The 16,447-nt window shown below is 44.5% G+C and overlaps 1 protein-coding gene across 4 annotated transcripts in view; it reads left to right on the top strand.

The window, feature by feature from the left end:
- The window catches only part of LOC101679430 (phospholipid-transporting ATPase ABCA1), a 127,477-nt gene that overhangs the window by 26,077 nt on the left and 84,953 nt on the right, over nucleotides 1-16,447 (top strand). For all 4 annotated transcript variants that reach the window (XM_013053829.2, XM_013053827.2, XM_004747735.3 and 1 more), the window contains 3 exons: nucleotides 4,190-4,283; nucleotides 8,285-8,426; nucleotides 9,756-9,874. In XM_013053829.2, coding sequence (XP_012909283.1) covers nucleotides 4,190-4,283; nucleotides 8,285-8,426; nucleotides 9,756-9,874 — 355 coding nt within the window. The remainder of the gene's footprint in view (nucleotides 1-4,189; nucleotides 4,284-8,284; nucleotides 8,427-9,755; nucleotides 9,875-16,447) is intronic.

The following is a 16,447-nucleotide window of genomic DNA, read 5'->3' as shown; positions in this document are numbered from 1 at the left end:
CCGAGAGCTCTGAACATAAAGCTGGGGAAGATCAGGAGCTCAGAGATGAGGAGCACCATATTCCTAGAGAGATAGAAGGTATGATGGCCATGGGACCCAATGTGTGCTCCTGAGTCAAGGAACAGAAAAACCAGTGGCTCTGGTGGGGTGAATGAGGATTGGCTAGGGATGAGTTGGGGACTGGCAGGGCCAGATCATGCCTGGCATTGGAGCTGGGAAGGGCAGTTGAATTTTATTTTATGTGCAAAAGAAGTCTCTGAGGTAGATGGGTCATGATTGTGAGGGTCGGATTGTGTGGTCCTTGGCACTGAAGGGACTTGAGTGACAATAAGCCAAAGGAGACAATTATAATCATCACTTGTATATGTACCATTATATGTTCTATTTTCTGCTTTCATTTAACATTATTTGGTGTGTATATTACCATGTTTTCAAGTAATCTTCATCGTTATAATACTGATTTTTGATGTGTAGACTGTGTTTTATAGTTTTGAAATGCTTTTATATCCATTATTAAGTTTCAAAGCAGTTCTGAGAGACATGCATTAAAATTTCTGTTTCACAGGTAAAGAAAGTATTGTAACTTAGGAGGTTAGCAAGAGAAGGATCTTTTGGCCCAAAATCTACCATTGCAGGATGCCACTGACATTCCTGGTAGTTTACAGTAGTTTTAATTTGATAAATTCATACCCTATTGCCAACATTTTTTTTTTCCTATTGCCAACATTTGAATGCTTATTTATTAACTCTCTGGACCTCAGTGTCCCCATCTGTAAAATGGATGCAAAAGCACATGGTGGGGGGCGCCTGGGTGGCTCAGTGGGTTAGGCCGCTGCCTTCGGCTCGGGTCGTGATCTCAGGGTCCTGGGATCGAGTCCCACATCGGGCTCTCTGCTCAGCAGGGAGCCTGCTTCCTCCTCTCTCTCTCTGCTTGCCTCTCTGCCTACTTGTGGTCTCTCTCTGTCAAATAAATAAATAAATAAAATCTTTAAAAAAAAAAAAAGCACATGGGGGTCACTAGAGCTGGGTTCAACTGCTAGTGCACTCTCTTAAGAGGTTATGGGTGATAACCTCTCTAAATCTTAGCTTCATGGTAACAGTTCATCCTATCTCAGTTATTATGAAAATTAAATATTAAGAGATGAGATACCTCAAAATAACCTGGTATACAGTAGGTGCTCATTCTTGACTGTACATATTATAATTCATGTTACTTCTGTGGAACCAGTTGATGTTTTGTGACCTTGCCACTGAATGTGGTCATTTCCCAGCTGGGTCACCTGCTCTGTCAATGCCATGGTGGCCTCTGGAGTTGGGCAGAACTAGCAGTTAATCCTAACTCTGCCTCTGTCTCCATTACTTACCCCTTTTTGAGCTTTAGCCTTGCCACACATAAAATGGGGACAATAATGGCTCCTATATCACAAGGTTGTTTGGAGGATTGAATGAAATAATCCATATGTAATGTGCCTACTACATATTGGACTCTAAATAAATAAATGATAGCTACTATTTATCCTAAATGTACAAATGTTAGCTTCTGAGTGCCAAGGTTGGTAACTTATTCATACTCTTCATTCAATTTTGTTTTTGTTTTTTTCTGAATTCATTATTCTTTTCTGACTTCATTCACAGCCCATTTTTTAAAATGGCGTAATTGTTTGTTAATACTTGTAAGTGATTTTATTTAGCTGTATGCTTGTAACATACAATTTTGTGTTCTGGTTTTTTCACTTAATATTACATGGTTAATAGTGTCTGTGTTTCGTAGATGTAATGACAGTGTAATACATTGTCCAGTAGGTGTACTGTAATTTAATAATTTCCCCAGTGTTGTGCAACTAAGTTGTTTCCAATATTTTGCAATTATAGTGTTTCAGTGGATGAATAACTTCATGTATATAGCTTTTTGATATTTTAAATTCAATTCTGTAGGATGACTTCGTATACATATTACTTGGTCACGGGGGATAAACATGTCTTTTGACTACATATGGCCAAATTGCTTTCCGAGAGGGCTCAACTGATGTATACTTCCATCTTTATTATTTTATAAACTTCAGTTCATTCTCTTTCTCAACATTTTTTAAGACTTTCTATGTGGCAAGCTTAGTGAGAAGAAAGTGATGGTGTGGGAGAAAGTCCTTTTTAAATAGGGCCCCTGCTGTGCCAAGTGCTGGTGAAGGCAGGGTGTACCTGGGAGACTCCAAGGAGGGACTTCCAACTCTGCTGGTAGAAGAGACCAAATGTCATTTGAAAGCTTGGAGATTTCAGTATGTGTGGCCTCTTTGGGATTATGTATAGAAATATTAGGAAGTACAGCCATGTCTTTGGTCTTGGAGACCCCATTGACAGCATACTTTCTTCCAAAGAGGGACCCATTTATACCTCCCCATCTCTCCTCCCCCCATGTTGCTGTGTGGTATCAAATAGTATAAATTATTCTTCATGGTTATATGATAGCAGTGGATTTTTGTTCCATTCAAGAAGTAATAACATGCTTGTTATGGAAGATTTAGGAAACACAGGGATGTATTTAAAAAAAAAAAATCACTTGTGTTTTTATCACCCCAGGACATCTACTATTATCATCTTTGTATTTCCTTCCAAAAAGAAGATTTAAAAAAGAGTTTAATGGGTAATCATATCAAAGGTCTTTGGAAATTAAAAGTGGGTTATTTAAAATACCAAAATGCAATAGCAAATGATAAACAAAAAACCAAAAACACTCTGAAGTACCAGCAAGAACAGAGAGTTTAATTAATTATGATCTATTCACAGTATGGAATATCAAAGTGGCCGTTAAAATCCATCTTTTAAGAAAATATTTTATGTCATGGAAAACACCCCCAATTATAATGTTAAATGAAAAAGGAAAATGTACTGTATGATGCAGTTTTATAGGTAAAAGTATTCATGTATGCATAGAAAAAAAAGATAAAAATATTAATAGAGGGCATTGTTAGCTCAGTTTATTAGGGATTGTCTTTGGAAAGTAGGATTAAGGGTGATTTGTATTTACTTTTTTCTACTTTTTTAGAATTTTTTAATTTCAAGTTTTCCACAATAAAAATATATGGACTTAAAGATCAAGGGAAAAAAATTCTGTTTGAGAAAACAAAAAGGGAGGATTTCAGGCCAGTGTTCTATTGACTTTGTGGCTCTGCAGCCACAGTTATAATTACTCTTAACCACAAGGCCCCGTGACTCTTCTGGGCTCTTTGGTGTTCATCCTAATTAGAACCTTAGGATCTAGAAATGATGGGAATGGAAGAGGTGAGAGCTTCAGGCAGTGAAGCTAGTTTTCTGAACACCCCTGGTTCAATTAAATTATGCCTAAAGATTTCCATCCTGTCCCTGGGCTTATTTATCCCTTGGCATCTCACCAAGGCAGGGTTTAGGTTTAGAGACACCACATTGTTTCAACCAGAGTGGATCATGCTCACCAGTAAGTTTAATGATCTTCTAACCCACTGGAGAATATGGTACTGAGACCTTGCTAGACAGGGAAGAAGAACTTTGCACTTTTCTCAGCTCTTTGCAGTCCTGGAGGCACAAAGGTTGATATGGAACCCTGTGTCAATTTCCATTGTCCTTTGGTGCCTTCTTCTCAGCCCAGTGTGTGTGTAGGGGGGCACCTTTGTGTGCAGTTAAAGGTGCAGAGGTGGTGTGCTGAGCACAGCAGTTTGCCCCGCCCCCTCCTTCCACTAAGGGTCCTTCCTTACCTGATATAGCTCCGAGGGCTGGGAATACGAAGCTGACTCAGTGCTTGCCTTCAGAGTGCTCCTGTTGCCGGAAGTGGCCAGTGATAGATGATTTCAGGATGGAGGAAAAGGCTCTGGGAGGAAAATGCATGGGTTACTGTTACAGGAGAAGGGTTTCTCACTCAGCCTGAGATTTTAATAAAGGAAATGGTGTTGGAGTATTCTGTAGAATGGATAGTAAGTAATGAGCCAGAGGAATTAGGATAGGAGGGGTTTCCCTTTCTTATGGAGAACACAGAGGTATGGAATAGTATGCTATGAGAACTGCCAACAATTCAGTGTTGTTGAAGCTGGGAGAGTGGTGGCAGAGGCTGGAGGGGCCATCAGTTGTTTAATTAACAACTGTGGATTTCCCAAAGGCGAGTAGAGTTAAGCATCCATGTTATTTTTTAAATGCACAGTGCTCTGTTTTATTTCCCTCTCAGTGTCAGCTGTTGCTGGAAGTGGCCTGGCCTCTATTTATCTTTTTGATCCTGATCTCCGTTCGGCTGAGTTACCCACCCTATGAACAACACGAATGTAAGTACTGAGCAGCCCGCTGGAGAGTCTACTGGCACGTGACATCCAGGAGTGGGTATAGACTACATTTGACCTGTTCCAAGACACTATCTTTAGGAAACACTGCACATGGTTTGGAATAGAAACGCTTCCAATTTTTTGATAAGGTGTGACCTCAGGAAACCATTTTAGTCCTAGCCAATGGTAATAACAGTAATTATAATAAAAGCCAACATCTGTTTCATACATTTTAGATCATGAAAGTAAAAGCTTACTGATAAGTCAGAGGATGGTGATTAAAAGAGCCCCCTGAGGCCGTGCCTTAACTCAGTTGTCATCTGGACCTGCCAGGTTTTTTTCATGTCATTATGTCTTAATTGCACAGTTGTAAATCAGGGAAACATATCATTTTAAACAGCGTTTGTATAGAATTGCTCAGATTGAGCATTATGATTTCATTGGATTGTCGTAACAACCTTGTACAGTAGACCCTCATTGTTAGCATTTACTTTAATTTCTTGATAAGTAAATTGGGGGTCCAAAAATTTCAGGGAGTTGCCCGAGGTCACACATCTAATAAGTGACTCAAATGAAATAGAGCCCTGATCATTTGGCTCCTGGGCCTGTATTTGGATGATGGCCGGTAGAGTGCAGGCTAGAAAATAGTAGAAAATAGAAAGTAGTGGCTAAGAACACAAGCTCTTCATGTCAGGTGACCTGGGTTTGAATCCTGGCTTCGACACTTAGTAGGTATATCACCCTGGGCAAGTGACATCGCTTCTCTGTACCCGAGTGTCCCAAATTCTATCAAAAAGGAACGACAACAACTATCCCACATGGTTGTCCTGAGTGTCGTTCTGACATCACCATCTTCGTCTCCTGGCTCTGCTCATTGGATGGACTGTCTGCAGAAATGTGCCTGTTTGAAGGGTCAGCATTTATTTGGGAGGTTTCCCTGGGACCTCTGTTCCATTGCTTCCATGTCTTTTCCTACCATTAGCTAGCTCCACTCACAGCCCGCCAACTGCACCGGCTTTTGCCAGGATACTGTTCTTCATGGAGGAGATGGGGTTAGGGTCACCTTTTAATTGTGTTCTTATCCTGGTCCCAAGTCTCACACAGCACACACTGGTAGTTATTTACCTGCTAATTTGCTAATATAGCATATACATTTTCAAGTTTTAAAAAAACCCCTAAATCCACAAAACCTCCAGAACATCCTACTACATGCGATTTTCTGATTTTGCCAGAAACGAAAAGAGCATAAAATGAAATATACACTCAATTTGTGGACCTGGAAGGGAATTCTGCTTTCTCTTTTGGTGCCCCAAAGATTAATGAACAAATGCTTATTTGATTTTATTTTAGCATTACCCTAAGCTTCACTGAAGTACAGTTTTAGGGAAAACTCAGCCTTTTTATCGGCTAGGCGATGCTCTCTCAGGAATGATCACAAGTAGGCAAGACAGTGTAGTGGAAATAATGCAGACCTTGGCATTAGACAAATTGAGGTTTGTTTGGATCCTTGCTACCCTGCTTGCTGAGGTCGTGATCTTGGGCATGCTGTTGAATTGTAACCCAGATCCCTCTAGATCTAGACTATAGATTCTAGGAAATGTGAAATTGCTATACTTAGAGAAGGCAGATGAGATTTTTTCTCCCACCTGTGCACGTCTTGTAACCTTACTTCCTATTCTCACCACCTTCTGGGGATCTAGCTAGAAGGGCAAAGAGCTAAGATGAAGCCTGCAGAGGTGTCTTGTGCCTGGGAACAAAGGATTAGTGTATGATTGTTTTTCATAAATCTTACCCAGTTTGAGCAAGGGCCGTCACGGTCCTAGTCATTTCCCTGGGTCATGGGAGTCCTTTATGCTATTTGATTGTCATCCTGTATAACAAATGCCAGGTCCCCATACTGCTTTTTGCCGGGGTGGGGGGGCAAATCGGGTAGGACCCCACCTCTAGGAAAAGTCTTTGTTTTACTCCCCAAGGATTAGCTTGAAATACTTCCCCTCCACTGCCCAGTGCTGCCTGGACCAACATTACCCTATTTTGGCTGCCGGTATCTGCAGGAGATTCAAGAGAATCCCTTGATTCTTCAAGTATTTGGTTGGGTTACATAAGCTTTTCCCTGCATGAGGAGCAGCTGACCTAGGCTAGGGACATTGTTTGGTTTTCCTTGAACTATTAACAGGGAGATAAGGAGGTTAACTGAGTAAATGTTCAACAGGCCAGAGTCCCTGCTGAGGGTGCCCATAGTGATCAGATCTTGTTACATCCTTGCTCTGGAAGTTGCCTTTCTGGTTGCATTATGATAGAAGAAAAAGAAAAAAGGGATCCCACTGTTGGAACAGCAAAGGGTAGCACTCCCCGGCTGTGGCTTACTTTCTGGGGAGACTCTGTTAGCATATCTGCACAGAAAGAGTAAGATGAATAGAACAGGATTCCTGCTTTGGAGGAAGGTCATAGCTGTGGGGTAGAAGGAGTATTTCTGGCTGGACAGTGGCAGAGTGAGTCCTGTTGTAGGCTCACACCCAGAATGCTGCAGCAGTCCCGACAGCCTCACCACCGCACCCCCCACAACGGGGGCCTTTGCCCTGGGCCAGGCACTCTGCTCCCTGCTTTGCTTGTAAGAACTCACACAGTACTGCAGCTCTGTGGAGTCGACTATATTTCTATCACCATGTTCAGATGAGGAAGCTGAGGTAGGGGTTGAGTAACTTGGTCAAAGTTGCTACTTAGCAAGTTTTGGGGACCGGATATGAATCCTCCATAGATCTGACCCCAGCCCTTCCCCACTTAGAGCTATTGTTTTTAATGGCTATAAACTCTCAGGGTCACAGGTAACCCTGAGAATATGATGAAAGCTGGAGCCATGGCCTTTCTGTCCAAAGGAATTCACACATGCTTGGTCCTTTGGTTAAAAGCCCTGATCCCAGAGCACATTTATCTTGAACCTCATTGGTGGCCCCTGTGGCTGCCTACCACACACCAAAGTGTGCCTCTGACACCTGGGACCCACCCATGTCCCCCACACCTGCTGTTTGTCAGCAGCTCCTCCATAATGAAGGGAAAGGACAGTGAGGAGGTGAGTTACGGGATGGGGCTCGTTGTTTGGGTGAGTGACAGAATAGCACTGACAACAAAGGTGGCTTCACAGATGACATCTGACCCCAAGTTAGCATGTTTATTAGGTGCCCTTGAAGAGCTTTTGAGCTGGCAGAGGAGGAGAAACCAGCAGAGGACAGAACCTGAGGGGACTGAGAAGAGTGAGCACAAGGGAAGCCTCAGATATAAGGGAAGGAACATGGATTGGGATCATGAAAATGTGGGTTCCACTCCCAGTCCTGCCCACTGACTTCTTGAGCATTTTTTAAGAAAAGATTTTATTTATTTATTTATTTGAGAGAGAGAGAATAAGAGGAGGGGAGGGACAGAGGGAGAGGGACAAGCAGACTCCCCACTGAGCAGGGAGCTGAACATGGAGCTTGAGCTCAGGACCTCAGGATCATAACCTGAGCTGAAGGCTGACGCTTAACCGACTGAGCCACCTTGGCACCCCTCCTTGAGCATTCTTCACCTGCCACTTCATCTTGCTGTGGTTTCCTTAGAGCATGAAGGAATTGAATCAGGCCATTCCCGGGGGGCCCTCCAGGTCTCTGGCAGGTGAGGCAGGCAGTGGAAGGTGAGGTAAGGGTTGTCAGGTACTTGCACATCAGGCAGTTACTGTGTGTGGTCTACTCTGCCCCTCGCATCACTTCCCCAAGGCTGAGGTCATGAACCCCATTCTACAGATGATGCAAGTAGATTAAGAACTTCTATCCTATGCCAAGTTTCCAACTCAGGCTGGGATCAGTCCAGAGGTGGCAGGTCTCTGGGATGTGAGGAATGGGACAAACAGGTTTGGGTTGGAGCAATGTGTGGGTGCAACCAAAAGAGATAAAGGAAGGTTGCTATCGAGTCCCGAAAATCGCCTCAAAGAATTAATGTTTCTCTTTGTGTTTTTCTTCTTGATTTCATAGGCCACTTTCCAAACAAAGCCATGCCCTCTGCAGGAACGCTTCCTTGGGTTCAGGGGATTATCTGTAATGCCAATAACCCCTGTTTCCGTTATCCAACTCCTGGTGAGGCCCCTGGGGTTGTTGGAAACTTTAACAAATCCATGTAAGTACTATATCGGGTTTTCTTTCCAAACTTGTCAGTTAATACTCTTTCTTTACTTCTCAACCTCTGGAGAATTTTGAAGGGTTCAATTTGAGTGAAGTTGCTTTTGTAAAGGTTTGAAGAATGAGGGCAGGGAGAATTGCTGCCAGGACCTAAGACTGTGGATCTTACTTTGGTGCATTTGAGGAGTAACAATATGTAGCTCTTATGACAATAAGGCTCCTGTGGTTGGGGGGCCATTCTTACAAAAACTGGTCAGAGAAGAGGGAGGCACAGCATGTCAGCTCTGTCCATTCATTATTAGCCTACTCACTTAGCACATTTCCTGTGCATCTGAACTGGCTGGTCTAGGCCCTGGGGGTGTTGGTACAGAGATAAGCACAGGAGGGGACCTGCCCACAAGCAGCTCGTAGCCTGGGATGGGCGAATTTGTCCCTTTCCTTCCCGATTCACTCTTACTCTGTCACTCCCTGTCATACTGCAGTGTCCCAGTGTCCGCAGGTCTCTCTCTTCTGTGGTGTGAGTTCCCTGAGGGCCTGGATGTTTCTTCCTTGCTTTTATCTTCCTGGCTCCTGGGTCCAATACTGGACATAAACATGGGCTTAATAAGTGTTTGCTGATTGAGCCATTGAAGAGTCTTGGAATGCATGGAACCATGGCATGAGCTTGAGTGGACAAAGGACTGTAGGAGATGTATCAGGATAGTCCCGAGGAAGCTCTGCAGAGTCAGACGGGGCCACATTATAATGTCCATGGACCCTAGACTTTGTAGCTTTCAGGGGCCCTCTCCTTGCATCCAGAAATATTAAAAATTTTATTTGATAACTGTGTTGGTATAAAGATGACTATAATCCAGGTTGGATTCATTATCATATATGTTCTTTCTGAATTTCTGGATTTCATTTTTTTCATTCTGATTTTAGAAGGTAGTAAACTTTTTTGTGGACCCTAAGAGCATCCTGGGCCCTAGGCACTGTGCTTATTGGGTCTCCTGGATAAGTTGGCCCTAGATATGTATGTGTGTGGGTCGGGGCGAGGTGGATATGAGAGCTTCCTGGATGGAGGCACATGGGCTGGGCCTTGAAGGGTGGTAGGATGTGATTGTGTGGACACACAGGAAGAGCATTTGGGGCAGAGATGGTGGGTGTGCAGGTAGGAGCCTGGGTCATTGGTGCACCTGGGTGTGGGGAGCAGTAGGAGTGGACCAGAGCTGGCCTGTGGAACACCTTGTAGCCAGGCGGGGACATATTTTCCTGACAGATACTTCCTTCAAGCAGAGAGGCAGCGGGTCTAACCAGGGCTTTTCTTCTTTTCTTGCACCCCCTACAGTGTGTCTCGCCTGTTCGCAGATGCTCGGCGGCTTCTTTTATATAGCCAGAAAGACACCAGCATGAAGGACATGCACCAAGTTCTGAGGACATTACAGCAGTTAGAGAGTTCCAGTTCAAGTAAGCAAAAGCCTTCTGTGCACTGGCTCATAATTGGAAATTGACCTACACGGGGGTGAGAGGACAGCCCAGGTGCCCTTGCCCTTGCTCTTCAGTGCTTTCCTAGGGAGCTTTCCTCCTCAGTGGCTGGGCTGTCCGGCCTCTCAGCTTCTCTGCAGGAGGTATTTGAGAAGAAACTAGGAAGACAATGAATGTGCTGGCCTCCTCTGGGGAGACAAAACAGAAATCACCAGAGAGGAATGGCACAGGCCTGGCATTAGGGCAGTTGGGGGGTACGGGATGCTGCCAACTCCCAATTTTTTTTTTTTTTGGAGTTGCCCGTATGGTTGCAGTGAATGGACAGATTTATAGACGAGGGATGCTTATGTGCACGTAAGAGCTATTAAAGTTGCAACTTGATATGGATAGGTGAAAGGTAAGCCTTTATTTCTAAAAGGGAAATGCAGTTCATCTTCCACCTAGTCATTTGATTTCGTGTTGATGGGCACTTGGCTTCTGATCTTTTAAAAGTGAAGTCTTCATCTCTGATCTGGTTAAGTGCCCAGGGAACTCCTTGCCGGCCACTGAGGAAGTGTCCAAGGAGCAGGCATGGGCAAGGGCAGAAGTTATGGAACAGCCTGCTAGGCAGTGGCCAGCCAGGGGGACAGTCTCCTGGGCATGGGCAGTCACGGCGTGCCTGGTTTGTAGAGAATTTAAAAGCAGTAGTGAAGCTGACTAAAAGGGCTCTGCTTTTTGTCATCACCATGTACCGGTGATTCTAAACAATGTCAGTCATAAATTACTCTCCATCTTGGGCCAACTGCTGCTCTGCTCTAACCAGGAAAGTGCTTTTTACTTAGTTTGGTGTTTTAGGAGGGATGGGGAGGGTCAGCTTCTGCTGAAAAGCCTCACAGTATGGGACCCACTTGGCAAAAGAAGAAGGGATACAAAGTGCTAGACTTTCCACCAGACTTAGAGCCTTTTCTTGGGAAGACAGAACTGTGCTTTCCCTGGGCAAGAGAAGAGGCATTGAGCAGCATGGTGCCTGATGGGCTGTGGGTGGCAGGGAGCAGGTGTCACTTCCACTCAGAGAGAGGCCTGGCTGTGCTTGGGCTCCTGGGTTAGTTGCAATGAGCTCCTGGCTGAACCTCTCTGGGCTGCATGGCCTGGCCCTCTGGGTGCTCTTTCCTTGCCCTATAGGCCCCTGATCTTGCACACACACCTCTGTCCCAGCATAGGACCCAGAGGTTGAAGCCACCAAAGTGTCTGTCCTTTCTGATCTGCAGGAGAGCCCCTGCCTGGCAGACCAGAGACAGAGCTGGGGTTATTTCTCCTACTGTGGAGATTTAGTGTGTCCCATAGGAAAGAGTGCTAGGGTATATTACTTTGTAGCTTTGTGACTTTGTGAATAAGTCTTTAGACCCCTTGAGGCTACTCTTCTAATCTGTAGAGTAGGGACAATAGGAAAACCTATCTCATAGGATTATTGTGAGGAATAGATGAGATAACACATGTAACTGCTTCAAAACAGCACTGGACACAGAGGAAGCACTTAGGGAACATGAGCTGTGATTATTTTGAAGAGGTGACTTCTTGGCCAAAACAGTTTACCTCTCTGAGCCTTAATGTCATCAGCTGTAAGATAAGAAGAACTTGCAATGTAGAATGTCAGACCTGGCACAGTGTCTGACACATAGTAGATGTCCGATCAGTGGGAACCACTATTATTCTTAGGTGTCAGTGAGGCATTCCTGAGCACCTGGCCTTGCCCTCCTGCCTCTCAACGTCATGGCTGGGGAAACCGACTAATGGACGGACCCAAGTTTCAGATCTTAGTGGGGAGTTCTTTCCACACAGATCCATTTTTCTTCTTTGAGCAACTGGAGACATGAGTTAGGGTAGAGAAGGCAAGACAAACCTGTGTCCAAAAAACTTTCTCGGCAAAGCTCTGACGAGAGGATCTCCTCTGATTTTGATTATATTATATCAATGCTTATTACTTATCTCTGCCTTCACCCAGTCCATTCCCATCTCTGCCCTGCAGCTCCTTCCTAAATTGCTCCCACCTTTCTTTTCCTGTCTTGCATCACTAAGCCAGGCCTCAGGCTGGAGGGAAATGCACAGAAATGTTGCTTCTTCCTAGGTGAAATCAGTAATTTTTTGCCAAATTTCAATAACACTCTAGATTTCAGAGAGAATCCAAGGCTGGGTTATGTCAGTGTAGATCCTAACCTAGAGACCTGTGTTTTTCTGCACCGACGGCCCTACTCGCAGTATGATAATGGGCTTAACCCTCTTAAACATCACTGTTAGGATTGGAAGTATCCTTGGTCTCGAGTCTTGCCCTCATCAACCTTCTCTACCACACACCCTCTCCCTGTGATGGGACCTACCTCTCACATAGCCGCTCATTTTGGGTAATAATAGCTCCAGTTAGCAGAACATATTCACTACCCTGCTATACCTTCCAGTCCATGAGGTTATTAATTCGATTTCCCTTGAAATACTTAAAGATAGCTCTTGTGTTTTTTTTTCCCCTTTCTTCCTGAAGTCTTTAACTTTTCTGGGATAGATATCCTCCATTCTTCCTCTGGAATATATTTTCCTCCCTGATTTCTGCCTTTGTTCTGGCTGTGTTTCAGTGTCTTTATGTCCTTGAAGTTTATCAGAAATTACAACGGTTTTCCAGCATGGACTAGAAGGGGATTTTTGCTTCCCTGTTCTGAGCACTCTACTTCTGTTCATGCAATCTAAGATTGCTTTGGACTTTTTGGCATTCACGTCACACTGTTGACGCCTATTCCTCATGCAGTCAACCAATATTGCAGTCTTTTAAATACACAGTATTGCAAGTTACTTGTTCTCCATTTCTTAATCACGCTGTTGGCCCTTTAAACCAAAAGGGAAATCATCTATTTCCTTTCTATTTTGCATTTTTAAATTCCCTGTGTTGTTTTGTCCTTTCTACACAAACCATTTTAGATTCTGACTTTGCCGTGTGTACATTTGCTGCTGCTTATTGTTTCCTGTCATGTAGGAATTTGATAACTAGCTCTTTTTGTTCTCATCCAGGTCATTAATAGCTGGACTAAGGCAGGAGGTTTGGGTCAGTCCACTGGAGACTAATAACCCCTTTGGATTACTCCTACTCAGGCTCTTACAGATTCACCAACCTATGGTGTCATCCGTGCTGAGCCCCTGCCCTATGATCTAGTTGGAGGACTTGTTATTTCCTCCAAGTTGGATTCATTAGACTATCCGCAGATAATGTGTGGATATGGAGATCTGGACTCAGATACTGTCTTCTAATGGTTTCCTGGACTTGAGCATCATTTTGTTTCTATTTATTGGATGAGAACTTAGAGGTCTTTTAGTTCATTTGCAGATAAATGGGTTGACTCAATCATTCAGCCAATATTTATTGAACCTAATATGTGCCACCCAGTGTTCTAGGTGCTGGGACACAGAGGTGTTCAAAACAAAATGTATCCAGTTCATTTGGAACTTCCATTCTAGAAAATAGCCTGATCTAGAAGGGGGAGTGACTTTTCCAGTTTGCACAGCCATGAGAACGTTATTCTAGGAACGGAGCACAGGTAAATGTCTGCTGCTCCACAAAATTCTCTTTCTGCAGTGGTATCTTCTGCTGGTCTAGTAATCTTTTACCTGAGAAGGTCTCTAGTTTTAAGAATTAGATCACAGACGAGTCTAATTATTCTTGAAACCATCCTGATGAGAAACCCATATAAGAAGCCTCACAGAGGGGCCTTTACCCGATTTTCTCATCACTGGAACTTTTTGGACATTCTGTTATTTTCTTCCTAAACCTATGACTACACAGGTTGAGCAGAGGTTAAATTAATGTTTGGGAATCCATGTGAGGAGCATTCATTCTTCATAAGTCCCCATGATGACTGTACCACAGTGAAAATGTAAAAACTGCACAAATTCTTGGACCTGTAGAAAAAGTGACAGGTTTAGATTCTGTCTCTGAGATGCAGACAGGCAAGGAAGAGTGTTTCTCTGAGTGTGTTTGCTGTCATATCTGAGATTATTTCAAGAAGTATACAGATGACAGCTTTTAATTTTAACCCCTATCAAATTGCAACTTCAAGGGTATTATCGCTTAGGGGGATGTTAAATGGAAAGAGTTAATTTAAAGAATACATTGTTTTCTGTGCATATAGTAAAACTTGTGAGAACAGTTTGTAAATAATGGAGAATTGGAAAATGCTGGTATAAGAGAAAGAATTTGGGGCTTTGTGTGAAGATTCATTTTGGGAACAAATTCAGGCTCTAGCCTTCATTATCTGTGAACCTTGAGCATGTTTAGATTATCTCTGACCCTCAGAATACCTAGAAAATAGAGATTACCCAAGAGTCATTGAACATGAGATCAGAGGACATCTGTGGATGGCTAATAGTGGGGCACAGCACAAATGACACACAATAAATCTGAGTTGTCTCATCTCTCTTCTGTTCCTGGTGGACTGTTTGGTTTTATCAATTTGTTCAACCTCTCTGGGCCTCGGCTTTCCTTGCCTTGAAATTGGAACTTTGGCAAGACAACCTGAAAATGTTTCTTCTTGGAAACTTGCAAGGGGTGAGGGGGATCGGCTGGGACTAGCCAGTGATGTGGCTGTCCCCTAGACTATAGTTCTCGAAGGCAGATAGGGCCTTATTCATGGCTCTATCCCAAGCATTAGCGTAGTAGCCAGTATGTGGTAAGCAATCAGGGGATCTTCGTGGAGTAAAAGCAAGAAAAAATACCTGCCCTTTCTCCTTCACAGACTATTTTAAGGATCAAGTAAAGTGCTTGGAAAGGTGTAAAATCCCAGCATGTGTAATTTTCTAGTTAATTCCCTTGTGTGAACCCAAGTCAATCAGGCTAAATAATAATGACAAAGGTTCTTCAAATAGTTTCAGCTTGCTTTCTTCCACAAGGTTCACCCCAGAACATTCTAGGACGTGCTGCCATGAGTCTGGAGGCCGGAAGTGGATTTATTGAGAAGCTAAGGAAGGTTCACCCTCCTGAGCCCCTTCAAAGGCCCTGGGAGAGATCTTAGCTCTCAGAAAGTGTCTCAGTAGGATTTTTTAAAAATACTCTTTTTCATAGAGAGAGCCTCTCAAATCATGTCAGGCTCAGGCCTCACAGACCTGCATCTGCTCTTGCCAGAGGCCTTGTGGAGACAGGAAGAAATGCCATCATTTTTAGCCTCCCTCCTGGCCCTTCTCCTCAGGCTCTGTCACCACCGCAGCCCTCCTGCATCTCTTTGGTGAATCCGGGAGACTCAGATGGGGTGACTAGCTGACTGACCAGAGCCAAGGCCTCCCCACTGGGGCTGGTGGCACTCAGATCAGGACTGGGTCTGAGAACTGGGACTCAGATCAGGACTGGGAAAGCTCTCAGATCAGAGCTCTCTGCTCTGTCTTTTCTACTTATTTCCTTTTCAGCTATTTAAATGCATCGGTTAGTGCTACACGCCACCAGGCTCTTCCTACTTCCTCCTCAATAATTCTGCTCATACATCCACTTTACCCCAGTGTCTCATTCATTTCCCAAATCCTGGAATTTCCACGCCGCACACTCCTTCATCTGTAAATGGCCCCATGGCCCAACCCAAGCTCATCTTGAGTTTACACTAAGCACCATCAGCACTTCCTGCTTGGCTGGAAGCTGGGAAATGTACATCCTGGGGCCGAGTCTTGGCTTCCTGGGTGAGCCATCCTCACATGCCTATAATAAGTTCCCAGCTCCCCCACTATCCACTGCTTTAGCCCATGGCTGCTCCCTCAGCCTCACCATGGCTTCTCCCTCAGCCTCACCATGGCGTATCTGCTCCAGGACAATTCCTGTGCTTATGGAGGTGCCGTGGAAGTTCTCTGTCTTCTCAGCTCTGACCGGTGCAATGGAGAGGATTACGGTTGATGGGGGAAGGTTCTGTGGTGTGGCTGGATGCTAGATCCCCAGCCTCCCCTGTGTAAGAGACTCAGTAACTTCCATCCTTAGCCAAGACCTTAACTCTCCAGGGGTCAGGCCCTGTCCCAAATTACAGCCACTGTAATGGTTTTTAACAGAAGCTGGGTAGGTGTTCTGTGGGACTTCAGAAGATCATCTTCGGGACCCGCTGAATCAGGCCAGGACGGGTAGGTGGGACAGTTGAGAGATGACTTGCAAGCTGTATACACAGGGCTGGCAAGTCACACAGTTGTGTGGATGCCGTGTGTACTGCCATCCATGTGAATGACACTCCCCCTGAGAATTACGCTCCCTGGAGTTGGGTATTGCCTGGCCTATGTGGCTCTTTGCTGTGGCCTGGAGGACCTATTTCAGCACCTCCCAATGAGGACTAAGGTGACAACTGGCCCCCCATTGCGCCTGGCCCAGGGACTTCTGAAATGCCTTCTATCCAGGGAGTAGAGCCCAATGAAGCTTACGAGAACTTTCCTAGGAAGGAACAGGAAGGGCTTTGGCCATTTTTCACTGGGGTGGAGATGTCACTTTGGAAGTCATACCACATCATAGAGATTGAGAGTTGGAAAGCGGCAGGCATGGAGGGGAGGTCTAGGGCAGGGCTGTGTGCACCCCAACAT

The sequence above is a fragment of the Mustela putorius genome, unplaced genomic scaffold, assembly GCF_011764305.1.
Source record: "Mustela putorius furo isolate JIRA1106 unplaced genomic scaffold, ASM1176430v1.1 tig00000580_pilon_pilon_pilon, whole genome shotgun sequence".
NCBI lineage: Eukaryota > Metazoa > Chordata > Mammalia > Carnivora > Mustelidae > Mustela > Mustela putorius.
Note: the sequence above shows the minus strand (reverse complement) of the source record. Positions and strands in the feature narration are given on the sequence as shown.